The sequence below is a fragment of the Pongo abelii genome, chromosome 8 (genome assembly GCF_028885655.2).
Source record: "Pongo abelii isolate AG06213 chromosome 8, NHGRI_mPonAbe1-v2.0_pri, whole genome shotgun sequence".
Lineage (NCBI taxonomy): Eukaryota > Metazoa > Chordata > Mammalia > Primates > Hominidae > Pongo > Pongo abelii.
In genome coordinates, this window is record NC_071993.2 from 121,762,974 (window position 1) to 121,779,162 (window position 16,189).

Here is a 16,189-nt window from a genome sequence, read left to right on the forward strand (position 1 = left end):
GTGGTGAGTGACTACCATACGTACAGTGCAATTAGAGACCATCATATCCCAAAGTTCTCCAGTGAGGGTTCAGTTTGTTGTTGTTGTTGCTGTTGATGGAATCTCACACCGTCAACCAAGATGAAGTGCAGTGGTGCAATCTCAGCTCACTGCAAACTGTCTCCCAGGTTCAAGAGATTCTCCAGCCTCAGCCTTCCGAGTAGCTGGGACTACAGGCACACACCACCACACTCAGCTAATATTTTAATTTTTAGTATAGGTGAAGTTTCACCATGTTGGCCAGGCTGGTCTCAAATTCCTGACCTCAAGTGATATGCCTGCCTTGGCCTCCCAAAGTGCTGGGATTACAGGCATAAGCCATCACACCTGGCCCAGTTTTGTTTTAATGACAAATTTGCTAAACCATCAATCCCGCTGCCCCTGGCTTCCTGAGTACTAGTCATAAAAAACTAATTACCGGCCAGGCACGGTGACTCACACTTATAATCCCAGCACTTTGGGAGGCCATGGTGGGCGGATCACTTGAGGCCAGGAGTTCGAGACCAGCCTGGCCAACATGGTGAAACACTGTCTCTACTAAAAATACAAAAATTAGCCAGGCATGGTGGCAGGTGGCTGTCATCCCAGCTACTCGGCAGGCTGAGGCAGGAGAATCACTTGAACACGGGAGGCAGAGGTTGCGGTGAGCGGAGATTGCACCATTGCACTCTAGCCTGGGCGACAAGAGCGAAACTCCATCTCAAAACAAACAAACAACAACAACAACAACAAAAGCTAATTACCAACAGTTTTCAATTTTGTACTAAGCTTTTATGCTAATCGCTGTTTTTCAAAGCCTGTCCTGGTGGCAGGTCTTTTATTTGTTTACATGTGGTGCTGCAGACAAAACAGGTGCAACTCAACCGTCTTGATGATGGAAAACCTTGTTAAAACCAAGCTTAGTCACTATGGAAAAGAGCGTTTAAAAAAGGAGTCACCATGAGGACGATGGCAAGCGTGAAATGCATGCCGAGCTACCTCTAGACAAAGTGATCCAGCTTCTGGTACATTCTGAAACAAAATGACCTCAACAGGCACCTTTCCAAGGCTGTAATTATGATGGCAACACAGCTACACCTTCTGAAGGCCATCATGAATCTCTTGGCCTAAGAAAAACAGCCGCTGTTTCCCTGAAAGAGCTTCCTCCAGTCCTCTCCAGGCTCCTTCTGCCACAGAAAAAGGAGTGTCCCAGTTCCCTCCTCCCTGCTTGACAAGGAGCATGGAGGAAGGGACAGGGACCCTCCTTCCATGGGTCCCCAAAACTACATGGGGATGGTAACTGGAGGTAGACATGACACCCATGAAAGTAAGTTGTGTATTTCTGGCAAAAGAAAGGAGCAAGAGGGGGTAGAGGGGAAAAAATGGGGAGAATAAGAAGACAGCAAAAGGAAAGTAAATGAACTGAGTAATTTTTAAAGGAGCGGCTATTCTCCATCTATATTTGGGGGATAAAAGCAAAGTCAAGAAAGAGGAAAGAAGAGCAGAGAAAATAACCAACTGAATAATAAAATCTACGTATCCTAAAAGTCAATTCTAGGTGGTAAAATCTGGGGTCAGTTTTTTAATGCTTGATAAACTTTGCACAAAGCTGATCATACTTAATGTTCAGGGACCCCCTTCAAAGTCCTCATCTTTATCCACATGGCCATAGGTTTGTAAAATCTGTACCAAAAAGTGATATTTTAATCACCATCTTTTAAGACTACCATGTCTTTCCATTTTGACCTCCCCTCTTGCAGGTCAGCATTGGAATGGCACTGGTATGGTACTTTTCGAGAAGTATTTTTTAAGAACTTGGCTAAGGGGAAGTTGATTAGGGCTATATTTAGTTTTAGGTTTCATGGACCACATGTATGGCTGTATGGTCTCTTCCCTGCATAGTTAAGTTACTGCTAGCTATTACTGCATATTGTGGAAATGATTTCCAGAAACTCTTACTATTTACTATGGTGACTCATCTAGAGTCATGATATGGAAATGCAAGACCAGAAGCCATGCTGTGATAGGAATGTGTTCTTTAGCACCCAGCACTGGAGTTAGATGGGAATGTGTTCCTTAGCACCCAACACTGGAGTTTGTTACGTAGTAGAAGAGAAACAAGGTTTGAATCGTATAAAGCAGAAAGCTGGTTTATAGAACAATCTTCCAGCCATCAGACCTGTAACATTAGGAGCAGAGAATCCTGTTTTCATCAACATAGAGTCAAAATGGAAGTTCTTTCCTGTCATAAATATGCTTAAAACAGTTATAATTATGAATGCACCATATACATTTTTAATGGCCACTATGTGAAATGGAGATGATCAAAATTCCTATATTCATTGATCTAAAACCGTAGCAGTGAGTACATTTGTGTATGAGATTGTTTTATGTAAACCAGCCACCAAAAATAAAGGATAAATTTCAATAAACTATGCTAGAGGAAAGACAAAAGGCCCTTTTCTCTACATAGAAAATACTAAAAAGTTATTGTCATATGAAGAGGCAATCAAGGAATATGCTGTCAAAAATGTAGCCAGGAAAATATTATACAGGCATGTCAGAACATGTTTATTAATCAGCTGCTTGTTATTTTTCTGTATTTTATGATATTTAGGAATTACCACTTTTGAAATCTTGTCATTTGTTGTGATTTTTTTCGCTTCCTAAATATTCACTTTGATATCTAACTTTGTGTTCATAATTTTTTATGCTTTTTCTAAACAGGGTTCTCAAACTTACATAAGCCTCAGGATCCATAAAACCTTGACTTCCCCCTAATCTGTGATAATAACTACATATACCACCGCCCCCACCATGTGCACACATGTGCACACACACAGATTTACTTAGGCAAGAGTTGTCATGCAACTAAAATCTCCTATTCTCTGAAGTAAATGGTTACTCAGGTCAAAGATTTCCACTGGACTTGCTATCCACTTCTTTTACAGCTCAACTGCCCAACAGATCCAGAGTTAGAGTTACTCAGTAGGGCTTTGGCAACTATCAGAATTGTATTACAATGCAATCTTCACCAGCCTCAGCAACATGGTGAAATCCCATTGTATTAATCTGTTCTCACACTGCTAATAAAGACATACCCAAGACTGGGTAATTTATGAAGGAAAGAGGTTTAATTGACTCACAGTTCGATATGGCTGGGGAGGCCTCACAATCATGGCAGAAGAGCAAGGCACGTCTTACATGGTGGCAGGCAAGGCAGAATGAGAGACAAGCGAAAGGGGAAACCCCTTATAAAACCATCAGCTCTCGAGACTTATTCACTAGCACAAGAACAGTATGGGGGAAACCACCCCCATGATTAAATTATCTCCCACCAGGTCCCTCCCACAACATGTGGGAGGAGCTACAATGTATGTAGAGCTACATAAATTATGGGAGCTACAATTCAAGATGAGATTTGTGTGGGGACGCAGCCAAACCATATCACCCATCTCTACTAAAAATACAAAAATTAAACAGGGTTGCTGGCTTGCACTTGTAGTCCCAGCTACTTGGAAGCTGAGGTAGGAGGATCGCTTGAGCCCAGGATTTCAAGGCTGCAGTGAGCCACGATCATGCCACTGCACTCCAGCCCGGGCAACAGAGCCCACTGTGTCTCAAAAAATAAATAAAAATAAAATAACGCAATCTTCACAGAACACGTATTTTGGCTTTCCAGAAAGAAACGCAAGGGACCATATTTGCACACTAAGTATTTGTGTTCCATTCTATCAGTAGAAAAGGCAAGGCTTTGGAGTATTTGCTTATCCCTCATGCGTTCCAAAATCCCAAAGACATCTGATGGGTTCCACTCAAAGATGACCTATAAGCTCATGCCGGTTTATATGTGGGCCTAAGAAGCCCACTCCATGACTAGGACAATGTTCAGGATATTCCTACTCTTTTGAAGAATCTGTTGTCCCTATATGTCTTCTGTTTCTGTCTGAGGATCTATGTTTTCCCCTATCAATCACAAGAACAAAAGTAGCAAAAGTCATCTTATTTCTGGTTGTTACATGTAAGGAACGGAATGGCTTCTGCTTTCCAGGCTCCCATTAGAAATTCTGTTTCACTAGAGGTTTGCATCATTTTCTTTTGCCATTTGTCTGCAGTCATCCCACTTCAACTTACCAAGAGCCCTCCTGTTGCTATACAATGGCTTTTATAGGGTACTGGGTATGTCTCAGAGCCTCTTCATCCATAACCTTCCCTTGTCTTTTGATGTTCAGTTTCCATGGTGACAGTGTTAAGACCATTGAAAAGCCAAGTGTAAAGCTTATGATAGACCCAAATCTCACAGTCACAGACACCGCTCTAACACCAGGCGTGCCAGCCCCCACGCTAGACCTGCATATCAGCCAGAGTCTTGGCAGGCGACAGATGTTACAATCAAACTGAAGAATTTGAAAAAGGTTTAACAAAGGGGATATTTACAAAGGTGTGGTCAGGGTTCAGGTAAACCCACAAGGGGCATGCACTACCCTGAGCCAGCAACAGTGGGGAGCTGTTGCTTACCCCTAGGCCTAAAGAGGCAAGGGGTGGAGTCGATGCTAGAACCTGAAGTGAGTAGCTGAGTGGAGAGGGAGGGGGGCTTGTCAGGACCTGTGGCCTTTCACAGACAGACAACCAATGGTGACCTGGTAGAGAAGGAGTCCAGGGAATAAATACCCCAACCACATTCTCCTCCCATCCTCAGATATCCTGCTAAGTGCCCCCCATACAAACTGGGCCCAACTTGAAGCAGAAGTCAAGGGAGCCGTTGCTGTAGCCATCGGGGTTAGTCTCTAAGAGCACAGCAGGGCAAAGGGTGGAGAATGGAATCGGAGGAGCATGTGGAAAATATTCAGCATATCCTGCCTGTGGGTCTCCAGGGTGACAGGGAAAAGGTTTTCATTACAAAGTACATTAATGGCTGGGCTCGGTGACTCACACCTGTAATCCCAGCACTTTGGGAGGCCAAGGTTGTTGGATCATTTGAGGTCTGGAGTTCAAAACCAGTCTGGCCAACGTGGTGAAACCTGATCTCTACTGAAAATACAAAAATTAGCCAGGCATGGTGGTGGGCACCTGTAATCCTAGCTACTCGTGAGGCTGAGGCAGGAGAATCACTTGAACCCATGAGGCAGGGGCTGCAATGAGCCGAGATCACGCCACTGCACTCCAGCCTGGGTGACAGAGTGAGACTCCATCTCAAAAAAAAAAAAAAAAAAAAAAAAAAAATACATGAATGCTATAATTAAAAGCCATAGTAGTTCCTTCATAAGACCTAAAAATTACAATATACAGATAAAAGATGGTTTTCAAGCCAACATAATAAACGCATAAGAAGAAATTTAGGAACAAAAAAGACAACAGCCTATTATGGGCTACCCTCAGTCAGATTAGCTGTATTTATCCAAGGTCACCTGCTATTTACCCGGCTCCCCAAAGCCATGCTGGCTTTCTTGGTTTGGTTTTCCACTTTGTTGTCACCATATTGTGAGACATGCCTGCTAAGTGGATGGAAGAATTAGATGACAGTCCGAGGCCACTAGTGAAAACTTTCAGTGGTATGTAGAACAACCCTGGTACAAAATGATCTATGACATGGGAATATTTGGGGTTTCTTCGAGTAATGTTGAACCTGCTCAGCAAAATTGTCAATGATTTTCTATAATTACTTCTTATTGATTACAAATAAAACTGTAGGGCAATGGATTGCCCTGACTTAGAGCTCCATCCATCAATGAAACACACATCTTCATGGCCAGGCACAGTGGCTCACACATGTAGTCCCAGCTACTCAGGAGGACAAGACGGGAGGATCCCTTGAGCCCAGGAGTTCAAAGTTGTAGTAGCTATGATCACACTACTATACTCCAGCCTGACAGACAAAGCAAGACCCTGTCTCTTAAAAAAAAAGAAAGAATATACATATTCTTGCCCAGTTATTTCTATAACATAGCTGGGCAGAATATCTTGATATGTGGTTCATGATTTAATAAGGAAGAGAGGAGCAGCTAAAGATATATTATCCTGGTATGAGAAAATGCCTGGGAAGAAGGAAGTCAACTGCTACAGTATTGTCCTCTTCCTAGGGCACATGGGTTACTTACTAAGGACAGCAGAAGAGCAGGAGGGAGGTCTTTGCTCTGGAACCAGGGTAAATGGAATGGCCAAGATCCCACTATTCATAAAATCCTTGCATTCAAGGGGAGCTATGTCCCTAAGAGACAGTGGAGCTGGGACGGCAAATAGCGTAGTTTTTAAGTTCACAGTAGTAAGATCCAACAATAAACTATACAACCCAGAGAAATCAAAACCAGGTGCAAGATGAAGAGAAAGGGAAAATCAAAAACAGGGATTGTCCGGAAGCTATCCCTCAGTGTTTTTCTTACCCAGTGAAGGGAATAAAAAGGCTTCTAACCTCCCATTTCCTACCACTGATATTTACTTAGAGAAAGCATAACATTTTCATTTGTGTTGGTCTTTTTTTAGTAGCACTAAAGAACTTTCAGGGAGTTACGGGCTGCTGCCCATTTCAATCAGCCAATTTCATTCAGTAGGATTGTTTCCCATCAGGAGGCAGCCTTAAAGAACACTTCACTCCTTTCAGTTACAGAATAATAAAAACAGTGAGGAATTCACATACATCTTTCTCTAAATGCAAACAATAGTAAGAGCTAAATATCACAGTCGTAGAGAACATCGTGCCTCCTTACTCAAAAAATTTACACAACAGATTGAATGGCAACGAAGAGGGAACCAAGTGAGACAAAAACGGGAAGCTGACTCCAACCCTGTCTGTGTTAACTGCATTCTGTACTGGGAAGGTGTTGAATTCACAGGGTCTACACACCAGCTTGGACTTGAAAATCATCTCCCAGAAATACCCAGAGAGAAACAGCCATGAAAATAATCAGTCCTCAGTCCTCCCAAATATTTTACTTTGTAGAACACCTTCCTAAAAGAACACTGTCTGAAGTGGCCCTTCTATGTTGTTTAGCCTGGAATTGAATGCCTTCTCTTCCTGTTTATTAATCGCAAGGCTGGAACTGGTTTTTTAATTAACTTCATTTAGATCATGAAATCATCCATTGGGGACCTCAGACTGAACATCTCATTTTACAGATGAGAAAACTAAAGTTCACGGAGGTTAAGTGACCTGCTGCAGATCAGGCAGCTAATCAGATTGAGAGCAGAGCACAGGTCTATGGACATGGAGTGTAGAGCTTTTTCAGCCATGGCACTTCTGGGTCGCCAGCCAAACACAGCCATTTAAGAGGCTGTCAACAAGCAGCACTGAAAGAAGCCAGTGATTCTGACATCTTAAGTTGAAAGCCGCACTTGAGAAAGATTTGGGAACTCTGGGCATGTGATGTCATTGTGACTGAGGTTACCAACAGATTCCCACATCAGAGCTGGATGTGTCCAGTATCCATGTGTTACCAATGCTGTGCTGTTCTTCAGCCTGTAACTGGAGCAGGCAAACTCCACAGAGGAATGCAAAACGCCCGTTTGTTTACCTTGGGATGATACATACACTCAGAAGGGTTGGTTTGGCTTGGTCTCAAGCAGGCTGCACAGAAGTCGATAGCAGATTATGGTATATAAACTACAGATTCAGAAAACTAAGAGAAAGCCTTTAGAAGACAATTATGCAGTTGCTGTAACAAGAAGTAAATAAATTGACCCTACATATATTCTTATAATATATCTAGACGAGCGATTGTTATTTTTTTAAAAAATCAACTTCTGATTATCCCTCTCTGTCTCCCTTCTTCTCTCCCTTGTCCCATTCCATCTCCCTATTATGCCATGAAGGCAAGATTGACTCCAATGTCAACTTCTAAGCACTCTCAAAGAAAGAAGGAGAGAAGGAAAGAAAAATAGAAGGAAGAAAAGTAAAACCCCCAAATCAAAGCAGAAAGTACATCTAAAATTTCAATAGGTTGAAAAGCTACTCACTTTTAATATAATATTATCCTTAATAAACTCACTAACTTTCATATAAGTACAGAGTTTCTTCTCTGATGCAGGGAAGAAAGGCAAAAAGATTTCCCAGACAGGCTAAGGGCCAAGGGAATTAAAAGAGCGAGCCAAGAACGAAAATTCCAGTCATCTTAGTTGCTCTGCTTAGAGAATGTTACCCTTTCCTCCTAATTAGCTAGCCAAACACCATTAATTTTTACAAACACACCAAAGATCAGTATCCGAGCCCCTTCCTTCAATTCTTTCCAAGTAAAATCAGTCGCTAGAAAAGAACAAGCCTGGAAGTTTGGGAATCTTCTGCTCTTTCCTTAGTAAGAACCCATTTAATGAAACCAAACAAAAACAAGTTACACTCCTTAAAAGACACGTATTTCCTAACAATGCCTCCTCCCTGATAAGCGATCCAGGCTAACGTTGCAGCTCAGATTACCCTCCCTTGGCACAGTGGGTAAAACTGCCTGGCTGCTCACACACAAAGTCAGGTCGCCAAGGAAAAGAAGGTGCAGAGGGAACCAGCAAGCAGTTCAAAGAGGTCAACAACGTTCTTCCTGACCTCAGCCCTCACCGTGACTTTTCCTTTTCATAAGAAACATACAGCAATATACTTAATACATAGAGTGTTTGGCTATTGAAAGTTAAAAATTGAAGTACATATATCTAAAAAAAAAGTCTTCTGAACACCGATTTTTCATTTTCAATCAAAGATTATACTTCCATTTGCAAGAATTATTTCATTTGCATAAGGAAAATGTTACTAGAAGTATACATGGAAATAAACCTAAAAAACATCAACATGTTATACACTGCCCTAGACATTCGTCCTAAGAGTTAGGGACACAGGTCAGCACAATCGGATTCCACTAGGCCATCGTAGGGATCCAGGTCGCAGAAATTCTGTCTGTCTCTACCTTCTCCTGCTATTTGCCAACCCAAACAATCAAGTGTTTCCACAAAATGATATTGTGAGAATAGGGAAGGAAATCTCTCTGGCACTCTGAGAAACACACTTTCCACCCATCCCAAGAGCCGACATTATATGTCTCAGACAATGATCTGGAGTCCTCCAGGCCAGGGAAGTAACTATCCAATAAGAAGTGAAGAAAATACAGAAGCTTTTGTCATCATCTGGCATGTTCCTCCATATAAGGAAAATTCTATCTTTTGTGGCCAGTGTTTCTGCAGCTCTGGTTGCCACTCTTCTGCTATATTAGCTAAGTAAGGTAGGTAGATGCATGAGAAGTATAAGAGTTTTTCACAGTTAGTGTTCTCAAATTGGTAGAGAGAAACACACACACACACACACACACACACACACACACACACCCCTCCCCATAGCCTCAAAGAGAAAAAAAAGAAAATGGGTGTCAAGGTAGAACTTTTCCTCTGATTTGTCTTATGTGGGGACCACTATCTCCTGAACTTACAAGGGATGTTTTCTTAAGGGTAATAAGTTTTCTTCCACTTGATATACCTCATGTGAACACACATGCTAACTGTTAAGATCAGTACACTTTTCAAGTTAGAATCATCTGGTCTAAATGATACCACCAAAGATTTGGGAATCTGAGGCAGAAGTGAGTCCTTTAAAACTCCAAGAACAAATAACACTCTACTTGAGAGGTTTCATGCAGGTCTTCAATATTTAGTTCATGCTAGCTGCTTCTGCAGATGCCAATTATGTATAAATTTTACTATAATTGCTTGCACTGCCTGGAACTGTTAAAAAAAAAAAAAAAGCAGAAGAGCAGGAAAACACAGGAGAAACAGTGAGCTCCATTAATGACAGCTGCCACATGAACACAGAGCTGACATGGAAGTTATATTTACCATAAAGCCAAGTGTACATGTGTGCCAAATTTCTGCTCAGATCATGCCCTAAGTCCATCCCACTGATGCCAAAGCATCCTGGTATCTCATTCATTCATTCATTCATTCAACCAATGTCTACTAAGCCCCTAGTACTGCCTGGGGCTGGGGAACCTACAGCAAATAAGACAGGCCTCCTCTGTGAATGATTCACCAGTGAAGTAATTTTACCATTATCATTTGTTAGGAGCAAGTGAACTGCTCTGTGCTGATGTCTTTGCTTCTATTCGTGGGAAGAAATTCTGAGAATCTTACAGCTGGATGGAAAGTCTATGGTCTTAGGAAATATTTCAGCATTATAATAAATTACTTGGTGGTCATTCCTGTCTATCACCCAAATACAAAAACAATAAGACTGAAATCATGTAGGGAGAACACTGGACTAACCTGTCAGCCAGGATTCTTCAATCACAGCACTTTTGACATTTGGGGCCAGATAATATCTTGTTTTGGGGGGCTATCATGCACATTGTAGGGTGTTTAGCAACATCCCTGGCCTCTACCTAGTAGATGCCAGTAGCACCCCTCTCCCAGTTGTGACAAAAACATCTTCAGACATTGTCAAATGTCCCCTGAGGGGACAAAACTGCCTCCAAATAAGTAAATAGGTGAAATTACTCATTGAAATAGATGATCAGCAGGGCACAGTGGCTCATGCCTGTAATCCCAGCACTTTGGGAGGCTAAAGCAGGTGGATCACTTGAGCCCAGGAGTTGAAGATCAGCCTGGGTAACATGGCAAAACCCTGTCTCTACAAAAAATAAAAAATAGTCAGGCATGGTGGTGCACACCTATAGTCCCAGGTACTCAAGAGGCTGAGGCGGGAGGATCGCTTAAGCCTGGGGGGTTGAGGCTGCCGTCAGCCATGTTGCACCATGGCACTACAGCCTGGGTGACAGAGCAAGACCCTGTCAAAAGGAGAGGAGAGAAGGGGGGGAAGGGGAGGGGAGGGGAGGGGAAAAGAGAGAAAGAAAGAAGGGAAAGAGAAAGAAGGAAGGAAGGAGAAAGAGAAAGAGAGAGAAAGAAAGAAAGTAAGAAAGAAAGGAAGGAAGAAAGAAAGGAAGGAAGAAAGAAAGGAAGGAAGGGAAGGAAAAAGAAAGAAAGGAAGAAAGAAAGAAAGGAAGGAAGGAAAGGAAGGAAGGAAAGAGGAAGGAAGGAAGAAAGAAAGAAAAAGAAAGAAAGAAAGAGAGAAAGAAAGAAAGGCAGGCACTAATGCCTCTTTAAGCTAGGATTCTGTAATATTAAAAATGGCAGGTAACTAACTAGATGGTGGAGAAATAAGTATGTAGAGTGTCCCTTCAAATAAAACTTCCAAATTATCAGCAGCCAACCCCAAAGAGTTAAGTGATTTACTGCTCTCTCCATAGCCCACTTGCCCCCCAACACACGTTTTCTCTACTGTATAGTAGTAAGCCCAATACATAAACACCTTCCTAATCACCTGCTGTATATTCTAAAAAGAATCATATGTGGTTGCATTTTGTTCAAAAATTTTCCTTCTCCAAAAGCTATTGGTAATGAGGACAAAGAATAGAGCGTTCTCTCCTGGTTCAGGCGGGGCGATTAATTACCTCTGTAGAACAGCAATGCAGCAGCTGTGTCTGCCAAGTGTCCCTGGGACCCATAATTAAACCAGAAGGTCTTCTGGAGGGAATCAGACTAGAAGCCAAAGGAATATAATTAAATCCCTTGCAGTTTTAAAGGTGCTCAAGTCCTAGATTCTTCAACAAATTCATTTTTTGCATTGAACCAACAATGCTCTCATTTTTGCCCAAGACCTTCCAAATAATCTGGCTTTGTATCACTCAATATTAATTTAATATAAATTCCACAACAACAACAAAAAGCAAGGTGCAGAAGAGTATGTATGGTTGCTCTCATGTATGAAATGAATAAGATAAATATGTGTATACATGCAGGAAAAGTTACTAGAAGTTTTCCAAAACCAAAGAAACTATTAACAGTGGCTACCTCCAGGAGTATAAGTGGGGCCTATAGTCAGAGGATGCCCTCATTGAAGAGTCTTTTATGCAGTTTGATTTTTGTTCATGTATGTATGTTATTATATAATAATGACCAACTATCATAGGGTAAACCTGGCAAGAATGGCCTGGGTTACAGTGAAAAGTAGGGAGGATAATGTGAAGCCAATGGATTAAAAACAAAACCAAACAAAAAAAACACCATTGATCTCTCTGTCTTAAATGATAAAATTTATATTGGCTATAGTTTCATAAGAGTCTGAAAATTAAATATCTAAGATTTCTCTGTAAAATGTGAAATAAGCATTTTTTGACTGCCTGCTATGGCCAAGATACTGTCCTAGTCCTAGGCAGTTTACATAGATGATCTCAGCCGAATTTTGAACAGCCCTGAGAAGGAGGATCTCTATTCACCTACGAACTGAAGGACCTTGTCCAGGGTTACTTAGTTGTTTAAACAGCCACACAAAGGCTGGGGCTGGATGCCAAATCCTATCCTTACACTTCACCACATTTCCAGAGTGCTAGGTGAAAGTACGCTATCAAGGTCACTGACCTCACCCTCTTCAGAATATTTGGGAAAGATTAGTGACCTTTGGATGGCTGGTGTCAGGCATACACTATACAGTTCTAGATTTTGCAGTTATAAGGGCATCTCTCCCTGTGCCCAGGTTTAGATGTCACGCGGCTGACCTTAGGAAACAGAAAGACTGATGTCTGTGCTTTGCTGGATGATCCCAGCAGCTTTGTGCTGGGTGTTCTGGCTGAAGTCAGGCTCCCTGCTTTAGCATTCTGGTGGCCTCTGTGAACAATCCTATCTTCCCAAGGCTAATTAAACCTTTTCAGAATCCCCTCTCTTTAATCAAATATGCCTGCCTTTTCCTCCGTTCCTTCAGAATAATTCTCAATAATTTATCTTATAAAACTAAGCCATGAAGAAGTGTCTATGAGCACAAACAATCCAATTAAGCTTTCTTAAGAAAATGTGTGCCACGGTGGTTTGCCGCACTTATCAACCCATCACCTAGGTATTAAGCCCAGCATGTATTCGCTATTTTTCCTGATGCTCTCCCTTCCCTTACCCCATGACAGGCCCCAGTGTGTGTTGTTTCCCTCCCTGTGTCCCTGTGTTCTCATTGTTCAGCTCCCATTTATAAGTGAGAACATACGGTATTTGGTTTTCTGTTCCTGCATCAGTTTGCTAAGGATAATGGCTTCCAACTCTATCCACATCCCTGCAAATGACATGATCTCATTCCTTTTTATGGCTGCATAGTATTCCATGGTGTATATGTACCACATTTTCTTTATCCAGTCTATCATTGATGGGCACTTGGGTTGATTCCATGTCTTTGCTATTGCAGATAGTGTTGCTATGAACATACATGTACATGTATTTTTATAACAGAATGATTTATATTCCTTTGGGTATGTATCCAGTAATGGGATTGTTGGGTCAAATGGTATTTCTGGTTCCAGATCTTTGAGGAATCACCACACTGTCTTCCACAATGGTTGAACTAATTTACATTCCCACCAACAGCGTAAAAGTGTTCCTATTTCTCGGCAGCCTCGCCAGCATCTGTTGGAGAAACATATTTTCACAGGACTCCTAGGAGATCCACAGGCTGCTTCAGCCAATGAGAAAACGCAGAGAGAGCTCTTTGGGAAGGAATGACTTCTAGTATCATTTGAATCATAATCCTGAAACTTCCTTGTTGATGTTTTTTAGCCGGGATCAACTATGGGAGTAACAAGACAAGGAAAAATGCATTGAAATAAAAAAACAGCAAGCATAAAAACAATCTTAAAGAAAAGAAGACAACCAAACCTGATTTCTGCACAACATGAACCACCAAACACGGTCCTTAAGTTCAATGTCAGACATTTGCCTGCCACTTACTTTCAATCTTCACCACTCCAGCTGTGCAAATAAACAAGCAAGAATAACTAATAGTGTCTAAATAAAGAATTTATTCCCAGCAGTGGCTTAGAACCAAACCCAGAAGGTCTGAGACCCCAGTCTCTACTTTGCTCTCAAAGATCCTAAGCCAGGGTCAGCACACCTGGTAAATCTGGCTAACATCAAATGTCACTGATTACTACATACACGCCTGACCTGGAAACTAGTTGGCACTTGTGCTCAGTTGAGATAAGGAGGGCTGCCACACTGTTTATTAATAGATCGAGCAACTAGCTTTTCAAAGTCTGGTTTGGTGGCACTGGAGGATTAACTGTGTGTTTTTCCAAACACATTACTGGCGTGATCCCTTCGGGGGCAGCTTCTTTAGTTAGCAGTAACTCCCTGACAGGTGAGCTTCACCTCTGGGAGTGGAGGCAGCACAAGGAAATCTTGGCCTCAGGAATAAGTCCTTTCACAGCTCATGGATGATGGCTTATGGACTCAGCCTGGCCAGCAGGGCCCCATTGAGCACGTATGTCTAAGGAGGTGCCCAGGTGATCACTCCCTGCTGTTCCCAGACATATCAGTCTGGAGGGGCATCCTTGGTGAATGGCCAAGCAGGCCCTGAGAATAGCTAAATGCCCTGAGCAGATAATTTTTTTTTGAGACAGAGTCTCCCTCTGTTGCCCAGGCTGGGGTGCAGTGGCACGATCTCAGCTCACTGCAACCTCTGCCACCCAGGTTCAAACGATTCTCCTGCCTTAGCCTCCCGAGTAGCTGGGATTACAGGCATGCACCACCACGTCTGGCTAACTTTTGTATTTTTAGTAGAGATGGGGTTTCACCATATTGGCCCTTGAACTCCTGGTCTTGAACTCCTGACCTCAGGTAATCCACCTGCCTCAGCCTCCCAAAGTGCTGGGATTACAGGAATGAGCTACCATGCCCGGCCAAGCAGATAATGTTTAAGCCTTATAATCAAAGTTCCATGTTGGATTAGTCTGTTCTTGCAGTGCTGTAAAGAAATACCTGAGAGGTGTTTTTTGGGCACCAGTGGGATTCCCATAAGCAAAGGCTTGGGGAAAAAGAAACACCAGGAAAACAAATTTTCTTCCTCACCTTGTCCCTTAAAATGTGTGCATGTATGTGTGTTTGCATGTGTATATGTGAATATGATATGGAAACTGGGTAAATGAAGACAATTTTACTTCTTAATTAAGGTTAATGGCTTGATTTGGAAGTTCAGATCTCTGGAATTTTATTTTAAAATGTGACTAGACATGTGATATAGTTTATAAGGAAAGTTTATAATGATAATTTATAATGAAAAGAGGTTTAATTGGCTCATGGTTCCATAGGTTTCCATAGGTTGTACAGGAAGCATGGCTGGGGAGGCCTCAGGAAACTTACAATTACAGTGGAAGGCAAAGGGGAAGCAGGCACATTTTCACATGGTCAGAGCAGGAGGAAGAGAAGGGGGAGGTGCTGCACACTTTTAAACAACCAGATCTCGTGAGAACTCTCTCACTATCACGAGAACAGCCAGGAAGAAATCTGTCCCCATGATCCAATCACCTCCCACCAGGCCCCTCCTTCAGCATTGAGGATTACGATTTGAAATGAGATTTGGGTGGAAACTCAAATCCAACTATATCACATGTCTACTCATATTTTAAAATAAAATGCTAGAGATCCAAACTTCTAAATCAAGCCATTGTCTTCACTTACCCTGTTTCCATTTCATATTTACATATACACACACAAACACACATAAATGAACACATTTTAAGGGACAAGGTGGGGAAGACAATTTGTTTTCCTGGTGTTTCTTTTTCCCCAAGCATTTGCTTATAGGAATCCCACTGGTGCCCAAAATAGTCACTCTAAGCAGGTAATGCTTTGTCTTTGCCTGGGCAGATGCAGAGCCATGAGTGCTGCTAGCTGGAGAGGCAGGAGGACTCAGTACCTGGATAGTTCTTTTCCCTTTTTCCCCTCTTTTCTGGCAAAATCCCATTTATGCTTCCAGACCAGCTTAATGACATTTTAAGCTAGATAATTTTTTTTAAAACCCAGCTCAAGCTGAGCTACTCCTTCCTTCTGTAATCATGGCTGGATGTGTATATAGCTCGATTGCAGACTGAGCACATTGTACCGTAATGATTATTTACATGTCTGTTTCACCAGTAAACCAGGAATTCCTTCCCGAGCTATTGTACCTCCAGCACCTAGCTCAGTGCACAGCCACAGAGCAGCACAACACATATCCACTGAATAAATGAATGCATACCAGAGTGTGGATTTGCTTATTCAATCCTTTCGAAGGGCCTGACCAGATTTTGGTGAGGGAGAGAAACTGACAGAACCAAAGCACAGGAGTACCCAGGAGAGGCCGGCTTAGGTGAGGACCAGAATCTCAATGTGCAGTGGTCAGAGGACAGCTATGGGT

The 16,189-nt window shown here is 42.2% G+C and overlaps 1 protein-coding gene across 3 annotated transcripts in view; it reads right to left on the bottom strand.

Moving 5' to 3' along the window:
* Positions 1-16,189, bottom strand: part of ABLIM1 (actin binding LIM protein 1) — a 341,667-nt gene that overhangs the window by 280,749 nt on the left and 44,729 nt on the right. Inside the window, exon 1 of one of the 3 annotated variants that reach the window (XM_054521712.2) lies at positions 6,117-6,216. The exons of 1 other annotated variant lie outside the window; for it this stretch is intronic. In XM_054521712.2, coding sequence (XP_054377687.2) covers positions 6,117-6,195 — 79 coding nt within the window. In that variant the 5' untranslated portion in view covers positions 6,196-6,216. Of the gene's footprint in view, positions 1-6,116; positions 6,217-16,189 lie in introns of those variants that run through there. One more of the 3 variants, XM_054521711.2, reaches the window with a different exon arrangement.